This window comes from Mytilus trossulus, chromosome 4, assembly GCF_036588685.1.
Source record: "Mytilus trossulus isolate FHL-02 chromosome 4, PNRI_Mtr1.1.1.hap1, whole genome shotgun sequence".
NCBI lineage: Eukaryota > Metazoa > Mollusca > Bivalvia > Mytilida > Mytilidae > Mytilus > Mytilus trossulus.
This window is the reverse complement of record NC_086376.1, coordinates 9,164,777-9,180,592: the sequence shown is the minus strand read 5'-3', so window position 1 is coordinate 9,180,592 and position 15,816 is coordinate 9,164,777. Positions and strand designations below refer to the sequence as shown.

The 15,816-nt window shown below is 29.6% G+C and overlaps 1 protein-coding gene across 4 annotated transcripts in view; it reads left to right on the top strand.

Annotated features, from left to right (window-relative positions):
• Positions 1 to 12,575, top strand: part of LOC134714605 (peptidyl-glycine alpha-amidating monooxygenase-like) — a 33,096-nt gene extending 20,521 nt beyond the window's left edge. For 2 of the 4 annotated variants that reach the window (XM_063575988.1, XM_063575987.1), the window contains exons 14-24: positions 150 to 315; positions 1,127 to 1,237; positions 1,672 to 1,744; positions 2,165 to 2,304; positions 3,259 to 3,341; positions 3,860 to 4,060; positions 5,431 to 5,543; positions 5,825 to 5,951; positions 6,358 to 6,561; positions 7,310 to 7,375; positions 9,619 to 12,575. In XM_063575988.1, coding sequence (XP_063432058.1) covers positions 150 to 315; positions 1,127 to 1,237; positions 1,672 to 1,744; positions 2,165 to 2,304; positions 3,259 to 3,341; positions 3,860 to 4,060; positions 5,431 to 5,543; positions 5,825 to 5,951; positions 6,358 to 6,561; positions 7,310 to 7,375; positions 9,619 to 9,797 — 1,463 coding nt within the window. In that variant the 3' untranslated portion in view covers positions 9,798 to 12,575. Of the gene's footprint in view, positions 1 to 149; positions 316 to 1,126; positions 1,238 to 1,671; positions 1,745 to 2,164; positions 2,305 to 3,258; positions 3,342 to 3,859; positions 4,061 to 5,430; positions 5,544 to 5,824; positions 5,952 to 6,357; positions 6,562 to 7,309; positions 7,376 to 9,040; positions 9,088 to 9,618 lie in introns of all 4 variants that reach the window. The other 2 variants (XM_063575990.1, XM_063575989.1) reach the window with 2 other exon arrangements.
• Positions 12,576 to 15,816: the final 3,241 nt, after the last annotated feature.

Below are 15,816 nucleotides of genomic sequence, written 5' to 3'. Positions count from 1 at the left end.
AGGGTAAAGTCACTTGAATAATACATAGCTCAGATTGAACTCTTAGACAAATCTATGGTAAAATCACATGAATCACACAGCACTGTTTTACACCAACTATATTGAAATATGTTTTACCCATGATTATATTGTAATGTTATATTCTACAGGTACTCACTACTTGGGTCAGTCATCAGAGTTTGGCATACCATTACCACAAGTCCAAGGTGTATCATTTGATAGTACTGCATTAATGGGACAAATAGCTGGAGTGACTACTGATAAACAGGGCAATGTTTATGTGTTCCATAGGGCGGAGAGAGTTTGGGATTATAAGTAAGTTAATTATCACTGATAAACAGGGCAATGTTTATGTGTTTCATAGGGCGGAGAGAGTTTGGGATTACAAGTAAGTAAATCATCAGCAGTTATTTAAGAATTGGAACATTTGATCATGGTTAACATGGAGAAAAGACAGTAATATCCATCAATAAACTGGACAATGATTATCCTTGATATGAGCAGGTGAAATTATGATCAGTAATTGTCTTTTTGTAAAAATACTTGTAGTTAGAGACCACTAATATAAGCATCCACTTGTAGTTAGAGACCACTTATATAAGCATCCACTTGTAGTTAGAGACCACTTATATAAGCATCCACTGGTAGTTAGAGACCACTTATATAAGCATCCACTGGTAGTTAGAGACCACTTATATAAGCATCCACTGGTCCTTGGTGAACTCTGAAGTTGTTAGTTTTAACATGGATCATGGCAAAGTGTATACAACTCAGAACTGAATTAACTATGACTTCCAGTTGCCTGCTAAATATTGTTGTTCTCTCCAGTAACTTCAGCTTCCTCCACCAATAAAAACTAGCCACCATAACAGAAAAGTTACAGTTGCTGAAAGTGTCATTAAACAACACCACAAAAGACAAGCATATGAGGACCTACAAAAATGAACGAATCAACAGTACTTGTAAAACCAAATAAAGCTTGCTTAAAATATTACCATTTCAAAATTCAGGCATTCAACAAAGTTAGGTATAGTTTTCTATAAACATATTGATGTTTAGTAAAAACAATAATAATTTTGCTTTAATTTTTTAGTTGATAAAATGAAGCTTGTATTTTTAATTTTAGTGCATTTAAATTTGACAATACAATTACCAACCAAGACAGACCCATATCTACTAATACAATTGTGATATATAACAAAGATGGGCAGATCATACGACAGCTGGGGAAAAATATGTAAGTTTGGAAGCAAATTAATACAATTAATGTGAAACATAACAAAAATGTTCAAAGACATTTTTGTTTCCATTTGTTTGTTCGAAAGGAATGCATGATTCAAGATTAGTTATAGTGACAAGCATAGCATTTAAACTTTCACTTATAAAAATCATAATGTTTAAGGAGATGTCAAACCTTATAGTGAAAATCTGTATTTTAAAGAACTGTTCACAGAATTCATCAAATTTTAATGGTTTTATGATCGTGAAGAAGGTTAAAATTTTTACAATTTCAATCATTTTATGAAATAAAATTGTATTTTTATGAAAAATGATATCATTCCAAGTCAGATAAGTTGTTAAGTTATAATTTGAAAGGCAGCATTTACCAAACACAAATGATTTAAATTTTATTTCTTTTTGTAATAATTGTTTTCCAAAATAATTGTTTAGGTTTTTCATGCCTCATGGGATAGAAGTAGATGACAATAACAACATATGGGTAACAGATGTTGGACTCCATCAGGTTAGAATTGACAATATACTTCTTTTCAATTTTATTTTTAGTTCTTTTTTATTCTGCCTCACCAAATTTAACAAATGATGTTGTTTATTTAGAAAACATTTCACTTTATTTTATTTGCAAAATAATTAAATAGCACATATTTTCATACTTTAAAAAAAATATGGTAAAAAGTGTATTTGTTCCTTTGATGCATGTTTTATTTAAATTTCTTAAGCTGAATTGTATATTTTAATTTGAATTATCAAATCTGGTATCATGTTTTACATTTTTTTTTATTTAGAAATTTCAGAAAAAAAAGAAAAAAAAAGAAAAAAATATTAACATACTTTTGCTCATGACAAAGAATTTTTTGTCCTCCTTAAATTTTGAGTCAAACATTTTTCTTGACAGAGTTATAGAACTTATTTACACTTTTGACAGGTTTTAAGGATACCAGCTGGTAAAGACACCCCAGATTTTGTCTTGGGTGAGAAGTTTGTACCAGGATCAGACCTGACACATTTCTGTAAACCCACTGATGTTGTGGTGCTTAAGACAGGAGAATTCTTCGTCAGTGACGGGTTAGTATTACAGTGATCAGTGAGAAAAATTAAAATAACAAAAATACTGAACTCCTAGGATATTAAAAATGGAAAGTCTGTAATCAAATGCCAAAATCCAAAAGCTCAAGCATCAAATGAATGGATAACAACTTTCCTATTCCTGACTTAGGACAGGTATTTCCTTATTTAGAAAATATTGAATTAAACCTGAATTTATAGCTAGCTTAACTTCTCACTTCTATGACAGTTGCATTAAATTCCATTATATTGACAACGATGTATGAAGAAAACAGACAGACATAAAGTGGAACAATTCAAAACATGATTTTATTATTCAATTAGCAGTAATTAAAATGTGAATTAGCTACTGCCTTTAATTAAATCTTTTATAATTAAATCTTGTAAATAAATAAGAGTTTTGTCAGTTATTTGAATTAAAACAAATCATCATACATACAAAATGTTGTTATTTAAGAATTTAAAGAGACAATAAAATTGTTTTTATCACCATATCTCAATTATTTTGATACAGTTAAAAATTTTTGTGGTTACTCATAGATATATAAACATCAAATCATAATGTACAATTATCCAGCACTGCAACGAAAAGTTGCCACTATCAATTTTGGATTCGCCTGTTGCAAATGTTATTACTTGCAATAGTGAAGCTGATATTTGCAATGTCAAATAAAAAATTGATGATTACAAGTTTCCAAAAATGGTTATGTTATTCTTATCCCAAGATATATACTTAAAAATTATGAAATATTCCAGATATATCAATTGTCATTGGACAACATTCTTGCCACTCATCAAGGAAGGAATTCATAGTTTACGTCCAATCAAAAGGGGTGTTACATGTCATATTGCATTACAAACATTATTAATTTATGTTTTTTGTTTAAAAAGTTATAGGTGAGTGACAGTATAATAAGAAACCTAATTTACAGAAAATATTTTATTATTTTATAGGTACTGCAATGCCAGAGTTATTAAATTTGATAAAGATGGAAATGTAATTAAAACATTTGGTACAATGAACATGGGTCAACGTGGTATGTTATACATTAATACAGTAACATTAGATATATAAAGGAATGATTCATGCTTAAAATGAGACTTTTCAAAGCAAATTGAAATAAGAAATAATGGAAAAATTTTACTCACCAAAAAAATGACAAAATTTAAAAAATATTTCAGGTATTGTATTCAATTAAAGTTGAAGTGATATTTTTTTTGCAACTTTACTTTTGAAAACAAATGCATTCTTAAAGTGTGGTTTAAATATAACTGGAGAAAACATGCAAAAATAATCAGATTTCAATTTGATAAATATATGAAAACTCGTGACATACTTACATATAATCTGTAGTAAAATAATCATTATAGAAAATCTAAATAAATCAGTGTCACCAAACTGACATCATTTGTCTAATAGAATTTTACTCTGAAACTCAAAGATGCTATATATGAAACCCTCACATACTATTTCTAGAATATAATAGTTCACTTACTAACAATTGTAAAATAAATACACAATAACATGTAAGTTTGATGGCATATTTACTTACAGGTGATGATGGTTATCCTCTCCCTGGCCAGTTCAACATACCTCATGCTATGACCTTGGTAGAGGACAAACAATGGATATGTGTAGCAGACAGAGAAAATGGCAGGATTCAGTGCTTTGACTTGGATGGAAACTTCCAGAGGCAGTATCATCCTAAAGAATTTGGATCCAGATTATTTGCTGTGGAGTTCTGTCCCCTTCATGGTAAATCACTGATTGTTTATAACAGAAGTTTGTTGATGGTTTACTGTAAAGTCATTTTGCTCAAATTATAACAATGATCATCAAGATTTTTATAAAAAAATATTTATTTGTAACATCATAGATATTTCTATTTATCATATATTTAGTACAAAATACAGCTATTTTGTATATCTAATAAAGGTTGTTTTTCCAGTCTGTATCACCTACCCTGTATCGCATACCCCGTATCGCATAGCTAAACCCGTATCGCATACCCCGTATCCCATGGTAAAACCCGTATCGCATACCTGTTTTTTTTTTAATTTTTTTTTTTACATAAAGTAAGTTTTTTGTGTTTTTTTTGCTTAAGAAAAAATTTCCTCAAAATAGGTCAATTTTTTTTAATGACGTCATTGTTTGGTATGTAACGTCACGAACGTCAAGTTTTCATATTGTATGTTACGTCACGAACATCTAGTGTGCATATTTTTTGGCACACTAAATGCAACTATAAAAAATACAAAACACTCAAATAAATACAATAATAAACAAAATATTTTTTAAACATCAGCAGGCAAATGGTTAAGGTAACCAAGATGCTTTGTATAAGCAGTTATTTTAAGGCTTTGAAACAAGACAAAAGCAGAACTGAAGGTAACCCAGTGCTAATCTATGGATCAGAAAACAGTTCATATAATATATAATACTCTTCTGTTGAAATATATGATAAAGCGTATAATACATGGCAAAATCCGTATCACATGCCGTATCACCCTCGACCAATATCATCCCTCGGGCCTAAAGGCCCTTGGGCTGATATTGATGTCTCGGGATGATACGACATATGATACGGATTTTGCCATGTATTATTCTCTATTTATCGGTTGTCCCACTGTCTATATCACTCTGTTCAGCTCTTAATATTATTCCGTATCATGTCTTTGTGACGTCAAATACGTTGACCTGGCTTAATAACTTTGACCAGGACATATCAGTGATGTCATAATGTTTGAACTGACGTTAATAACTTTGACCCGAACTTATCGAGTCATCTTTTGTGTGCTGGTGAAACAAAGAAAGCACTTCTGAAACACGCAAATATAGCCCGATAAATCGATTATCAGATTATCTGCATATTGATATTGTAAAATATCAGCTGCTTGACATTATATGAAGGCTTTTTGATCTCATTCACTAAGCTCACTCGACAAAAAGCTTCATATTTTGTCTCGCAGCTGATATTTTATGATATCAACATGCAGATAACCTGATAAACGGTACATATCCAACAAGAATTTAGTGTTTTACAATTCTTATCTACTTAGCTCATAGGACCTTTGTAATTCTTTGCTAATTTGATTATGTGTAAACTTTTATTGTAATGTTTAAAGGTGGCATGTTATTTGCTGTGAATGGTCCTGCAGGTCCTAATGGAGCACCAGTTCAGGGTATTATTGTTGACATGGAAACTGGAAACACTCTTGAAACATTCAACAATCAACAGGTAAGATTTTCTATGCATTTATTTCGATAAGTCAGGAGTAATTTTTCACTTATTTTTATAAAAAAAACCTTGCACATGTTTTAGAAAATTTATAAGTACCCTGTTTGTGTATATGATATGGTCTGCTAGAACCAACAAAGGGATTAGTAGCTAATGATCAGAACATAAAAATTGAAATCAGGTTCTTGTCACAAAAGTACTAATGTACCTGATGTTCAAGAGGAATATATTGGACTTATTAATTGAACTGCTTCTTTCATACAAACTAATTTCTTTTTTAGGGTTTAAAGAATCCACATGATGTAGCTGTTGATTCCACTAATTTGAGAGTTTATGTTGTGGAATTGAATCCAAATAAACTATGGAAGTTTGACATGAATCCACAGTTCACAAAAGCTGTTCCTTCAAGTATGTACGACCCAACTTATAACTATCTTTTGAGGAAATAAAGCTCATAAAGCTCATAAATTGTATAAATATTTATAAATCAAAATAAAACATACAAAAAATATTCATTTCACAGGACTTGCTCAAAGTAAAGCACTGTACAACAGATGACAACAACCACTAGTTCACTGACTGAATATTTAATAATTCTTGGTTATTAAACAAAAAATATTGAGTAAAGCCATTAATGATTAATCAGATTTCTGTCAATATGGAAGTTCCCTAAATTAAAAAAAAAACTTTTATTTTTCAATGTGACTGTTTGAAACAAAAAATTTGCCACATCTTATGAATTTTTAATCCAAATCAAAATGCAGACTGTCTTATAATATATAAATTATAAATCATAAACTCTATTTATGTTTAGGTACTACCTCAAGCTCTTCGTCCAGCTCAACAACAACAACTACAACAACAACGGTGACGCCCACAACAACAACACCAATCCTACCAGAGAAAAAAGTTTTACCCAAAAAAGATGATTTAATGCCTGCATTAATCATTGGTGGACTGCTGGTTATACCTGTAATCATCATTATCATCATTATCATTATTGTTAGAATGAGAAAAGGTAAGCATGGTTATCATAAGTTTTAATTGGTTGGTGTCTGTTTAATCACATCAAAGTTTGTTTTCAATTTTTTTCATAACTCAATGCAGTTGAATAGAATAATTTAGATGGATTTGACACTATTAAATTATTTACCATAAAATGAAGGTAATTAATATGACAGATTAAGGATTGAAAAATGAATTGTTATGAAGAATGTGGAACTGTCGGGAAATTGGAAAAGTTTTGCTAGGGACTTTTTTTCTATTTTTTTGTTGTCCAGATGAAATCCTCACCATATCCCATCTCATCATTTTGATTTTGTCTGAGAATTGAGGACAAGATTTTTTTTTTATAAGATTCTCACACAAACAGATAACTTTAAACCAATGAAATTAATCCACTATGTATAGCTATATTAACATAAAATAAAATTTTATGGATACACTTTGGTGTCCACATTGTTTTACTATCTATCATATCAAGGGAATATATTTTGTTGTTGTTTTCGATTTTGAAAAGATCATCATTTTATGTCCAACCTAAGAACTCAGAAACAGTGTAATTTTAAATAGCCTCCTACATATAAACTGTCAAAAGTTCCAGACCATCACATTAACTTCCTTTAAATTTCATCATATTCTTCATTTACTGTAAGTGGTATAACCTTGGGTAATACGTGACAATAATATTATGCAACATGCACATCTGAAAAAAAATGTAAACACATTTATACCAGCAGAAATGAAACAGTCCGATTTAATTTCAGCTGATAAGTTTCGCAGAAGTGAGAACATTTATTCTATATTGAGGGGTGAAATAGCCACAAGTAAAGGTTAGGAACACCACAAATAAGCCTCATTTGTATATGTGTGTATTGGTGTGACTACCACAGCTTAGCCTCAGTATATGTGTGTAGTGGTGTTACTACCACAGCTAAGCCTTATAAGTATTTGTGTGCAGAGCTGTTACTCCACCAATAAGCCTCATTAGTATCCATGTGCAGTGCTAGTTATGTTTAGTTACTAACAACTTGTCTTTTGAGCTGTATGAATTAATAGTTTCGATACAATAAGATGATAAAGTGCCTACATTGATAACAAGCTGGATTCTAAATATGAAAGGTTGGGGGGCTTTATGTTATGATAACATCCTTTCTTACCAAAGAATTCATTAATCAACATCTTTAAACTCTAGTATATAAGGGAAGATTACTCTCATTATTGATTTTACTAAGGAATTTTTCTGTGAGCACATTATAAGATCTGAATATATTTTGTCATTTTGAATTTTTTATACGACTGCAAAACATTTTGCGGTTGTATATTGGTATCACATCGGCATCAGTGTTTTCCGTAGATATTTGGTTCCCAAACAATAACTTTTGTATCAGTAAATATGTTAACTAATAATTAAGTGACATTTCCATGTACTGTGGATTCAATTTCCTTCAAAAGGAATGAATGTACAATACTATAATAAATGGTTCTCAATTTTGTTATTTAGCAAGAAAACAAGAATGGTGACCCCATTTTTTCATTTTTCTTTTCCAGAATCTTTTGATGAGAGCTATCATCTCATATTTTATTTCAAATTTCTTTCATTTAGTTTTCTTTCCAATCACATTACAATATTTTGCTGAAACATGATTTCTTACAAAAAAATGTCAATTTGCAATTTTATGACAAGCTCTGTTGCAATTACTTTTGAACATGTTTTGAAAATAGCATGATTCAAACTATATTATTGCAGACTTTTTTTGTATATTTTGTATATACATACCTCATAGTATCAGATTGTTGTCCTAATCATGCATAGAATGATTTAATACTATCAGAAAATTCAAATTTCTGCAAAAGAAAATAATAACTATATGAACATATCACTTGCAGACATCTGGTGTAAATATGTAGCTCTTACATTTACTTTATACTTTCACTTTTCTTTTTCTTTATTCTCTTTCTAATAATAGATTTTTACAATGGAGGTACAAAGTTCTTATTATATTGCTTTGATTGTCAGAAAGATTTGTTCAGTTTCAGTTCTATGTTTACACAACTTGACCAGTTCTTTCTGAATGTCTGATGGCCATTGCATAGCTTCAATCATATGCTTTGAATATACCATAAATAAACATATAATTGTATTGCACTATGTTAGTACAAATGTATTAAGAGAGGTCAATTGTAGTCTTTACAAAGATATTATAATTTAAGAAAGCTTTAACTTATATATTTTTTTCTTTCATCTTTATCATTAAATAAATTTATACAGAATCAGTAAGCAAGGATAAAAAACCAATCAAAATATAACAGAATTACATAAATCATAACAGTTATAAAACTTGCATTCTATTATAGACAGTAAATGAAATAAGCAATAAAAAAAACAAAAACACACCTGATTCATCTCTATGTTGTTACCGGTAGACTATTTAAAACAAAAAATATGATAAAGTATATTTTATACTTCAATTTAGTTTCCATTTATAATAATTCAGGAAAAAAGAAAGCTCATCATAATATTTATCCTGCTGATCAGATAGAGGTAGCTTTATCAGGGGTTACAGGGAATTTTATTTCATCATGGAAAAGGGGCAAATGTTCATTTGTCAAATTAAACAACTAATCAAACTAGCATGAACATATATACTAACAAACTTAACATGTTACTATATTTTTGTCTTTCAATATTTGAAATATATTCTATTTTACACATAATCATTTATTGATCAACATAAGGGGATTTTTTTTTTTTTTTTTTTTTTTTTATTAAAAAGATACTTTTTTCTCAAATTTTTTATTTACTAGAAGATAAAGGATGATAAAAATTTTACATTATGTTTTGTAAATTAAATAGAAATCAAATGTAAGATTTCCCCAAACAGAAAATGGTATATTTTGTTTCAGAGTAGATTATACTAATATTTTCCTTTTAATTTAGTTTAATCATAAGAAAAACTAAATATTTAAAACAAATATTCAAATGTTAGTTATTTGTAATTCTTAGACCAATAAAATTATTTACATTTATATTTTTTTTTACCATTACAATTGTTGTATTTTTTATATTTTCCAGGCCAATACAATTGTTGCAGACAACATAAGTCAAGGGGATCAAGGAAAAAATTTAACCTTGGTAACTTCCTCAGTCCCCACAAAGGATTTGACCGGCTAAGTATGGAGGAAAGTGATACAGAATTCGATCCACTCAACGATTTTGAGGAAGAAGAATATTCAGCCCCAAGAAAAGCATAATGAGAACTTACAGGAGATGACCTTGAGGATGACCTTCATAGCTGTATATAGCTTATATTCACATAATCATTATTTGCACTGCTAGTCCTGTCATGGAAAACTTATAAACTATAGTGTATAGATTATTATTCTAACAGCTAAAGTTCTGTTTTATAATAATGACATTCATTCATCAAATATTGCCAGAAATGCAAAATTATTGCCGCTGTCTATAAATTAAAAATGCTTTGTACAAAGAGCAAATCTGTGCTGTTATACTGCATGGATCTTTTGTTATTAATTGTTGGTATTTTTATAAACATAAATTTATTTTCAAATTATACACAACTTTGCAAAGATTTTATCATCTTTAATCTTCTGTACTTAAATTGAAGCAAAAATGAAATACGTTTTGATTTTATAGAATTTATAAAACATTTCCCACCCCTGGTTTTTCATCTCAGGATTGTGTTTATGAATAGAAGTTATATTTGTATATACTATAAACAGTTGTATTGATAGTTTCATCAAATGGTGATATTTTTCTAAACTCTGTGCAATAATTAGTGATATACATGAGTTCAATTCTTGTGCAATGAAGTGTAAAATAAGGAGGACATTTTTGTTTCTTAAACACACACTTGGAAAAAATAAGTCTAAGTGAAATGGGTTTTATTTTAGCAAATGGTCTTTTATTTCTTATGTTAAGTATTTACCGAGGTCCATTGAAGCTTGTGATAGACATCTGTTTGTGATAGGGTTTGTACTTAGATATCCTGATTGAACAATTTATTATTTTATAATAGAAGAAACTCAGAACAGAAAGTGAGTGCTATTTTATTAAGGATTCAGGGGAAGTTTAAGTAGCGCATGAAAAGTGCATTATTCATGCATATGGAAAAGATAAGACGATAAATTCATGGTATGACAACATGTAGATTTGGCTTATTATAATCAGTAGATGTATATCATATATCAAACACTGCTTTATTATAATTCAAAAGTGCATTTGTAATTGATGTTTTTTTATTAGGGTTAAAATTACACATTATTTTTTTGGGATCAAAATTTAGACATGCAATTGCTCTTCTAAAAACACAGGCATTAAACATGTTGTAGATATTTATTGTCACAATAATTTGATGTTGTAATGATGTTTTAATTTTCATCGTGATCATTATTAACATATTTTATTCATATGTACATATCACATGATTCTGTTTTGTTCAGCATTATCAAGGTCATATATGGCATTCCGAAAGACATGTGTGTTAAAATGCTGGACTAAAATAGATAAGAATTTCTACCATTTATTGTGATAAATTGTTGTAGAATTAATAAATCATTGAAAAGGATTAACTATAGAGTAAGTAAGAGATTTACTAGTACATGATTCAGCAACCCATGACAATATCAATATCAGTCACAGTTTCATAGACTCTATCAAACCATTACTTGATAGACTATATGAAAAAATCTTTTTTTAAGTATATATAACAGTGTATTTTATATGTCTTTTACAATATAGCATACTGTTGCAACCATTTACCAATGGCATTCCTAAAGGTGTGGCGTTGAAGTCTTGTTATATTCTTTAATATCAGACAATAGTAGAAGTTGTTTAAAAAAAAATGAGAAACAATCTTTACAAAATATGTTAAACTCGACTGCTTATTTTTAGATCTCAGTGTTTTTAAGTGAAAATTTTGGATAAAAAATAGGTTGATATAAAGGTTTTCTTTTCAAATATAACATATATATTTAATAGATTTCATTTCTTTATTTTTCATTATTAATTGAGAAGTGGTTATGAGAAAACTATGATTATACCTGCTGCTAGAGATTATTTTAGTTCATCTGATAAGAAGTTGATGACAAAGTTATAATTCAAGAACTGCATTTTTTTTAACTTTAGTTTTCTAGTCATTATTTAATTTTTGGACATAGAGAAGAGATGTTTGTGTATATTTAACTTTTGTTTCTATGTAAATCCAAAACTATTTGAACAAAATTGATCTGATAACAGATCATAAGAGTGTTTTCTTTACGAAATTAAATGTGCACATCTTACTTCAATGGCATTGTTCATTAGGCCAAATATTTTTTTGTATGCTGGTCGATTCTGTGAGGCTTAACAAGATATTGAAGTATTGATACAAAATATTAGTATTACTGTGTACTTAAAACAAATCTGTGAGATATGATTGTTGTCTATGTATAAATAATATGTATGAAATTGTATATATTATATTTTTGTTAAGAATTTGTTGTTATTGTTGTATGAAATGTTAAGTTATTTTTAGTTATAATTTTGAGATCCTCATATTTCAATGATCTTAGTCAATTGAATTAAAAAGATAAGGTTTTATTTTGTCTTCTGAAAAAAACATGATCTCTTTAAGATCTCAGAAAAACCTACTGAAAATTTTTAGTGCATGAATTTTTTTTTTATCCCTTGCTGATTTTTGCAAGTGAGAAAAATGTTTGATTAATTAATGTTTTTTATTTTCTAAAGAAATTTCTATTTATTCTGTAAGTTTCAGTATGTATTTCATTTTGAACAGTTTTTAATGTTCAACTATCTTCTAAACAGTCAAATTACAAAATTACATTAGTTTTACTTTGAAATATGTGATTTTTGTAATGTTAACATTTATTTCTACATTCAATTTCCCTCCAATATCCAACTAAGTGTAAAAAGGATATGATTGCTAAGGGTTTTATTTCCCCTGTGATACTATTATATATTTATGTCTTGTAAACTGTGGAGATAATGTAAAAATAAACATGTCCAAAATAGCAATGTGTTTTTGATGCCCCATCTATGAGCATTATGTTTTCAGGTTGTCCCTTTATTTTTCTGTTTGTTCTTTTTATTTTCATCCCAGTCTGTCTGACTTATTTCGGGTTAAAGTTTTTGGTCAAGGTAGTTTTTGAATTCCAACTTAGTACACATGATTTCTATGATTTGATCTTTGTAAATGTAATGCCAAATTAGAGTTTGGACCCCAATTTTATGGTGCATGGTTTCATGGACGGACATCTGTGTACTGTGGACACATTTTTTTTAATTTTTCTTTTTTTTTGGGGGGGAGGGGATAATGAAGTGCATTTAAAGGCACTATGGTATAGACAGTCAAATGTCTAATGAAATATTTGTGAATATAATGAGCAAGGACTCTAACTTATGGATGCATATATAATTCTAAACTAATTCTATTTGTCTGTTATTTTAGGGTAACTATGACATTCATACAATCGAATCCTAGTGGGGCTGACTCGCTAGTTATCAATCATGTAGTCTTTATTGCTATCTTTGAGATAAAAAGAGTGTAGTGTGCAAATCATTTTATACATTCCCTATCTGAACATTCCAAGAAATGTATTAATGAAATATATAGTCAGATATTTAAGTTACAAAATTCAGTATGTGTATAACCATACTTGTCAAGAAAATACCATAACTTGTACATGCTGTATGCATCTAGTTTCTGTCAGGAAATTTCAATGATATTATTGTTGAAAAAAATTAAAAACAAAGTAACCTTCCTTTGTAAAATTCTTATGTCTCAATTTTAAGAAATATTCAACCCTGCGTCCATCATCATATGCTCCAGTTCATATGGATATATACAGATTTGCAATGACTAAAAAAATGAAATGAAAGCATTTAGTTTGATTATTATATATGCTTATAGTAGATTCTTTTAGGATTTGTTACATTGTATTTATCCATGCATTTCAGTTTCAATCAAAGTAAAACAATTCTCTCAGTAAGTCATCAATGTGTTATTGGTAAGGTGTGGTGATGAAGAAGGACAGTATGTGTATAACCATACTTGTCAAGAAAATACCATAACTTGTACATGCTGTATGCATATAGTTTCTGTCAGGAAATTTCAATGATATTATTGTTGAAAAAATTTAATAGGCCACTTCTAACTGTCAATCAGTTGCATTAGTTGTTTATATTTTTGCATTAGTGTTTTTAACGAGACATTTAATATTTTTTTTAAATTGGTACCGTTCATGTGTTTTAAGTAAGATCAGCATCCAGGAAAACTTTGATCAAATTAGATTGTCATTTGTTGAATACCTTGCTTCATTCACACCTTTTGATAATTTCACAGTACTACATGATTTATAGTGAATAAGTAAATTATTTGATTATCTTTTGGGAAAACAGGGTAACACCTAAACCACAAAAAAAAACATTTTTTGTGTCTTTTTAGTTAGTTTATTCTGTGATCTTTACACTTAGTTTAATTTTCAACTTGAGGATTTTTTTATTGCAGTCCTTACTTTTAAGTGCATTCATGATACATGTTATGCCAGCATTTGTAGTGTGCCTGTAACATATACTATACCATACATGTCTATGTATACTTTACAATCTAATGGTTTGTTTGTTGACAGAACGGTTTGATGTTTTGCTTTTTAATTAAAAGATAAGGATAATTCTTTCAACGGAACCCTGATCATCATTCCATCTATAAATATGTATTTACAACATGTCCTGGTAACTTTGACGTTCTGCACGTGCTTATTTGAGGTTTACCCTTTAATGCATGACGACGACGATCAGTACTCCAATACATAACGAAACATCAGTCACAGATATATCCTGGTTGAACTAAGTGTCAGGCAATATGTACTTAATGTACCCTTCTCCTGTCAAATCGTGGGGAACATTACAAAACATTTAGGGACGCACATTTGTGAATTCACCTTTTTATGTAGATTTCGATCCTGAATTATGTTATGATAAAAACCATGTTACAAATCTGCACAATAATGATGCGTTAATTTGATAACTAATAATCATCAATGAGTATTAACATGAGGAATATGTAACTAAAAAGTGTTCATTTCGTATATTTCTTTGTATCAATATATAATTTGTCAAATCCGAAATTAGTATAAATTCAACTTGAGCTTTTTCCCAAATGAAACTGACTCTCAACTAGGTAAAGGCGACAGTAGAATACCGCTGTTCAAAAGTCCATACTCGATTGAGAGAAACCCAATCCGGGTTTCAAACTAAAATCGAGGGAAACACATCAACTATAAGTGGTAAACAACAAAACTACAGAACAATGAAGTGCAACAACAACAAAAAAACGACAATGCACTCTTTTATCACATTAACTCTTATATAATAATCTCCTATGCCAAACAATATAACGACGATGTCTTCAAGAGGGGCGAAAGATATCAGAGGAACATTCAAACTCGTAAATCGAAAATAAACTGACAATGCCATGGCTTAAGAAGAAAAAGATAAACAGACACACAATAGTACACAAAACATAGAACACTAAAGACTGAGCAACACGAACCCCACTTACAATTTGGGGTGATCTCATGTGCTACTGCAGGGTAATCAGATCATGTTCCTCACAGGCCTTGGTACATACTACATGCGAGTATCGTTTAGCTCGAAAAGCAAGAAGCAAAGAAAACTTATTAATATTTTGATTTTAAGTCAAAGTTTAGTGATCTTGATATTGATAAACAATCCACAAAGTGAGAGGTTTAGCGCTATTAAAACAGGTTTAATCCGCCATGTTCTACATTTGAAAATGCCTGAACCAAGTCAGGAATATGACAGTTCTTGTCCATTCGATTTTTTTTATGTGCTTTGCTATTTGATTGTACCATGTGATTATGGACTTTTCGATTAGATTTTCCTCTGAGTTCAGTATTTATATAATCTATAAAGCAACTGTGTCTTGGATTTGGGTTGACATACTGTCAAGATTGGGTTTTATCAGCTCTCCAAAGTTTGATTAAGGTTTTGGACCTTCAAACAAGCAAAGAAATACATCAGACGGCCATTCTTTGATTACCTTGCTTAAATGTCCCTTTTTACGTTTTGGTCAATAATCTCTTCAACTGATATGGTTCTTATACCCCCTTGGCCCTCGAGTTTGGCTTTGGGCTTCCCGATGGAGGTTAGTCAAGAAAAGACCTTCGGGTGCATGCCATTTTGTTACGTTTTGCCCTTCATTATCTAATTTCAAATGATTTGATGATATTA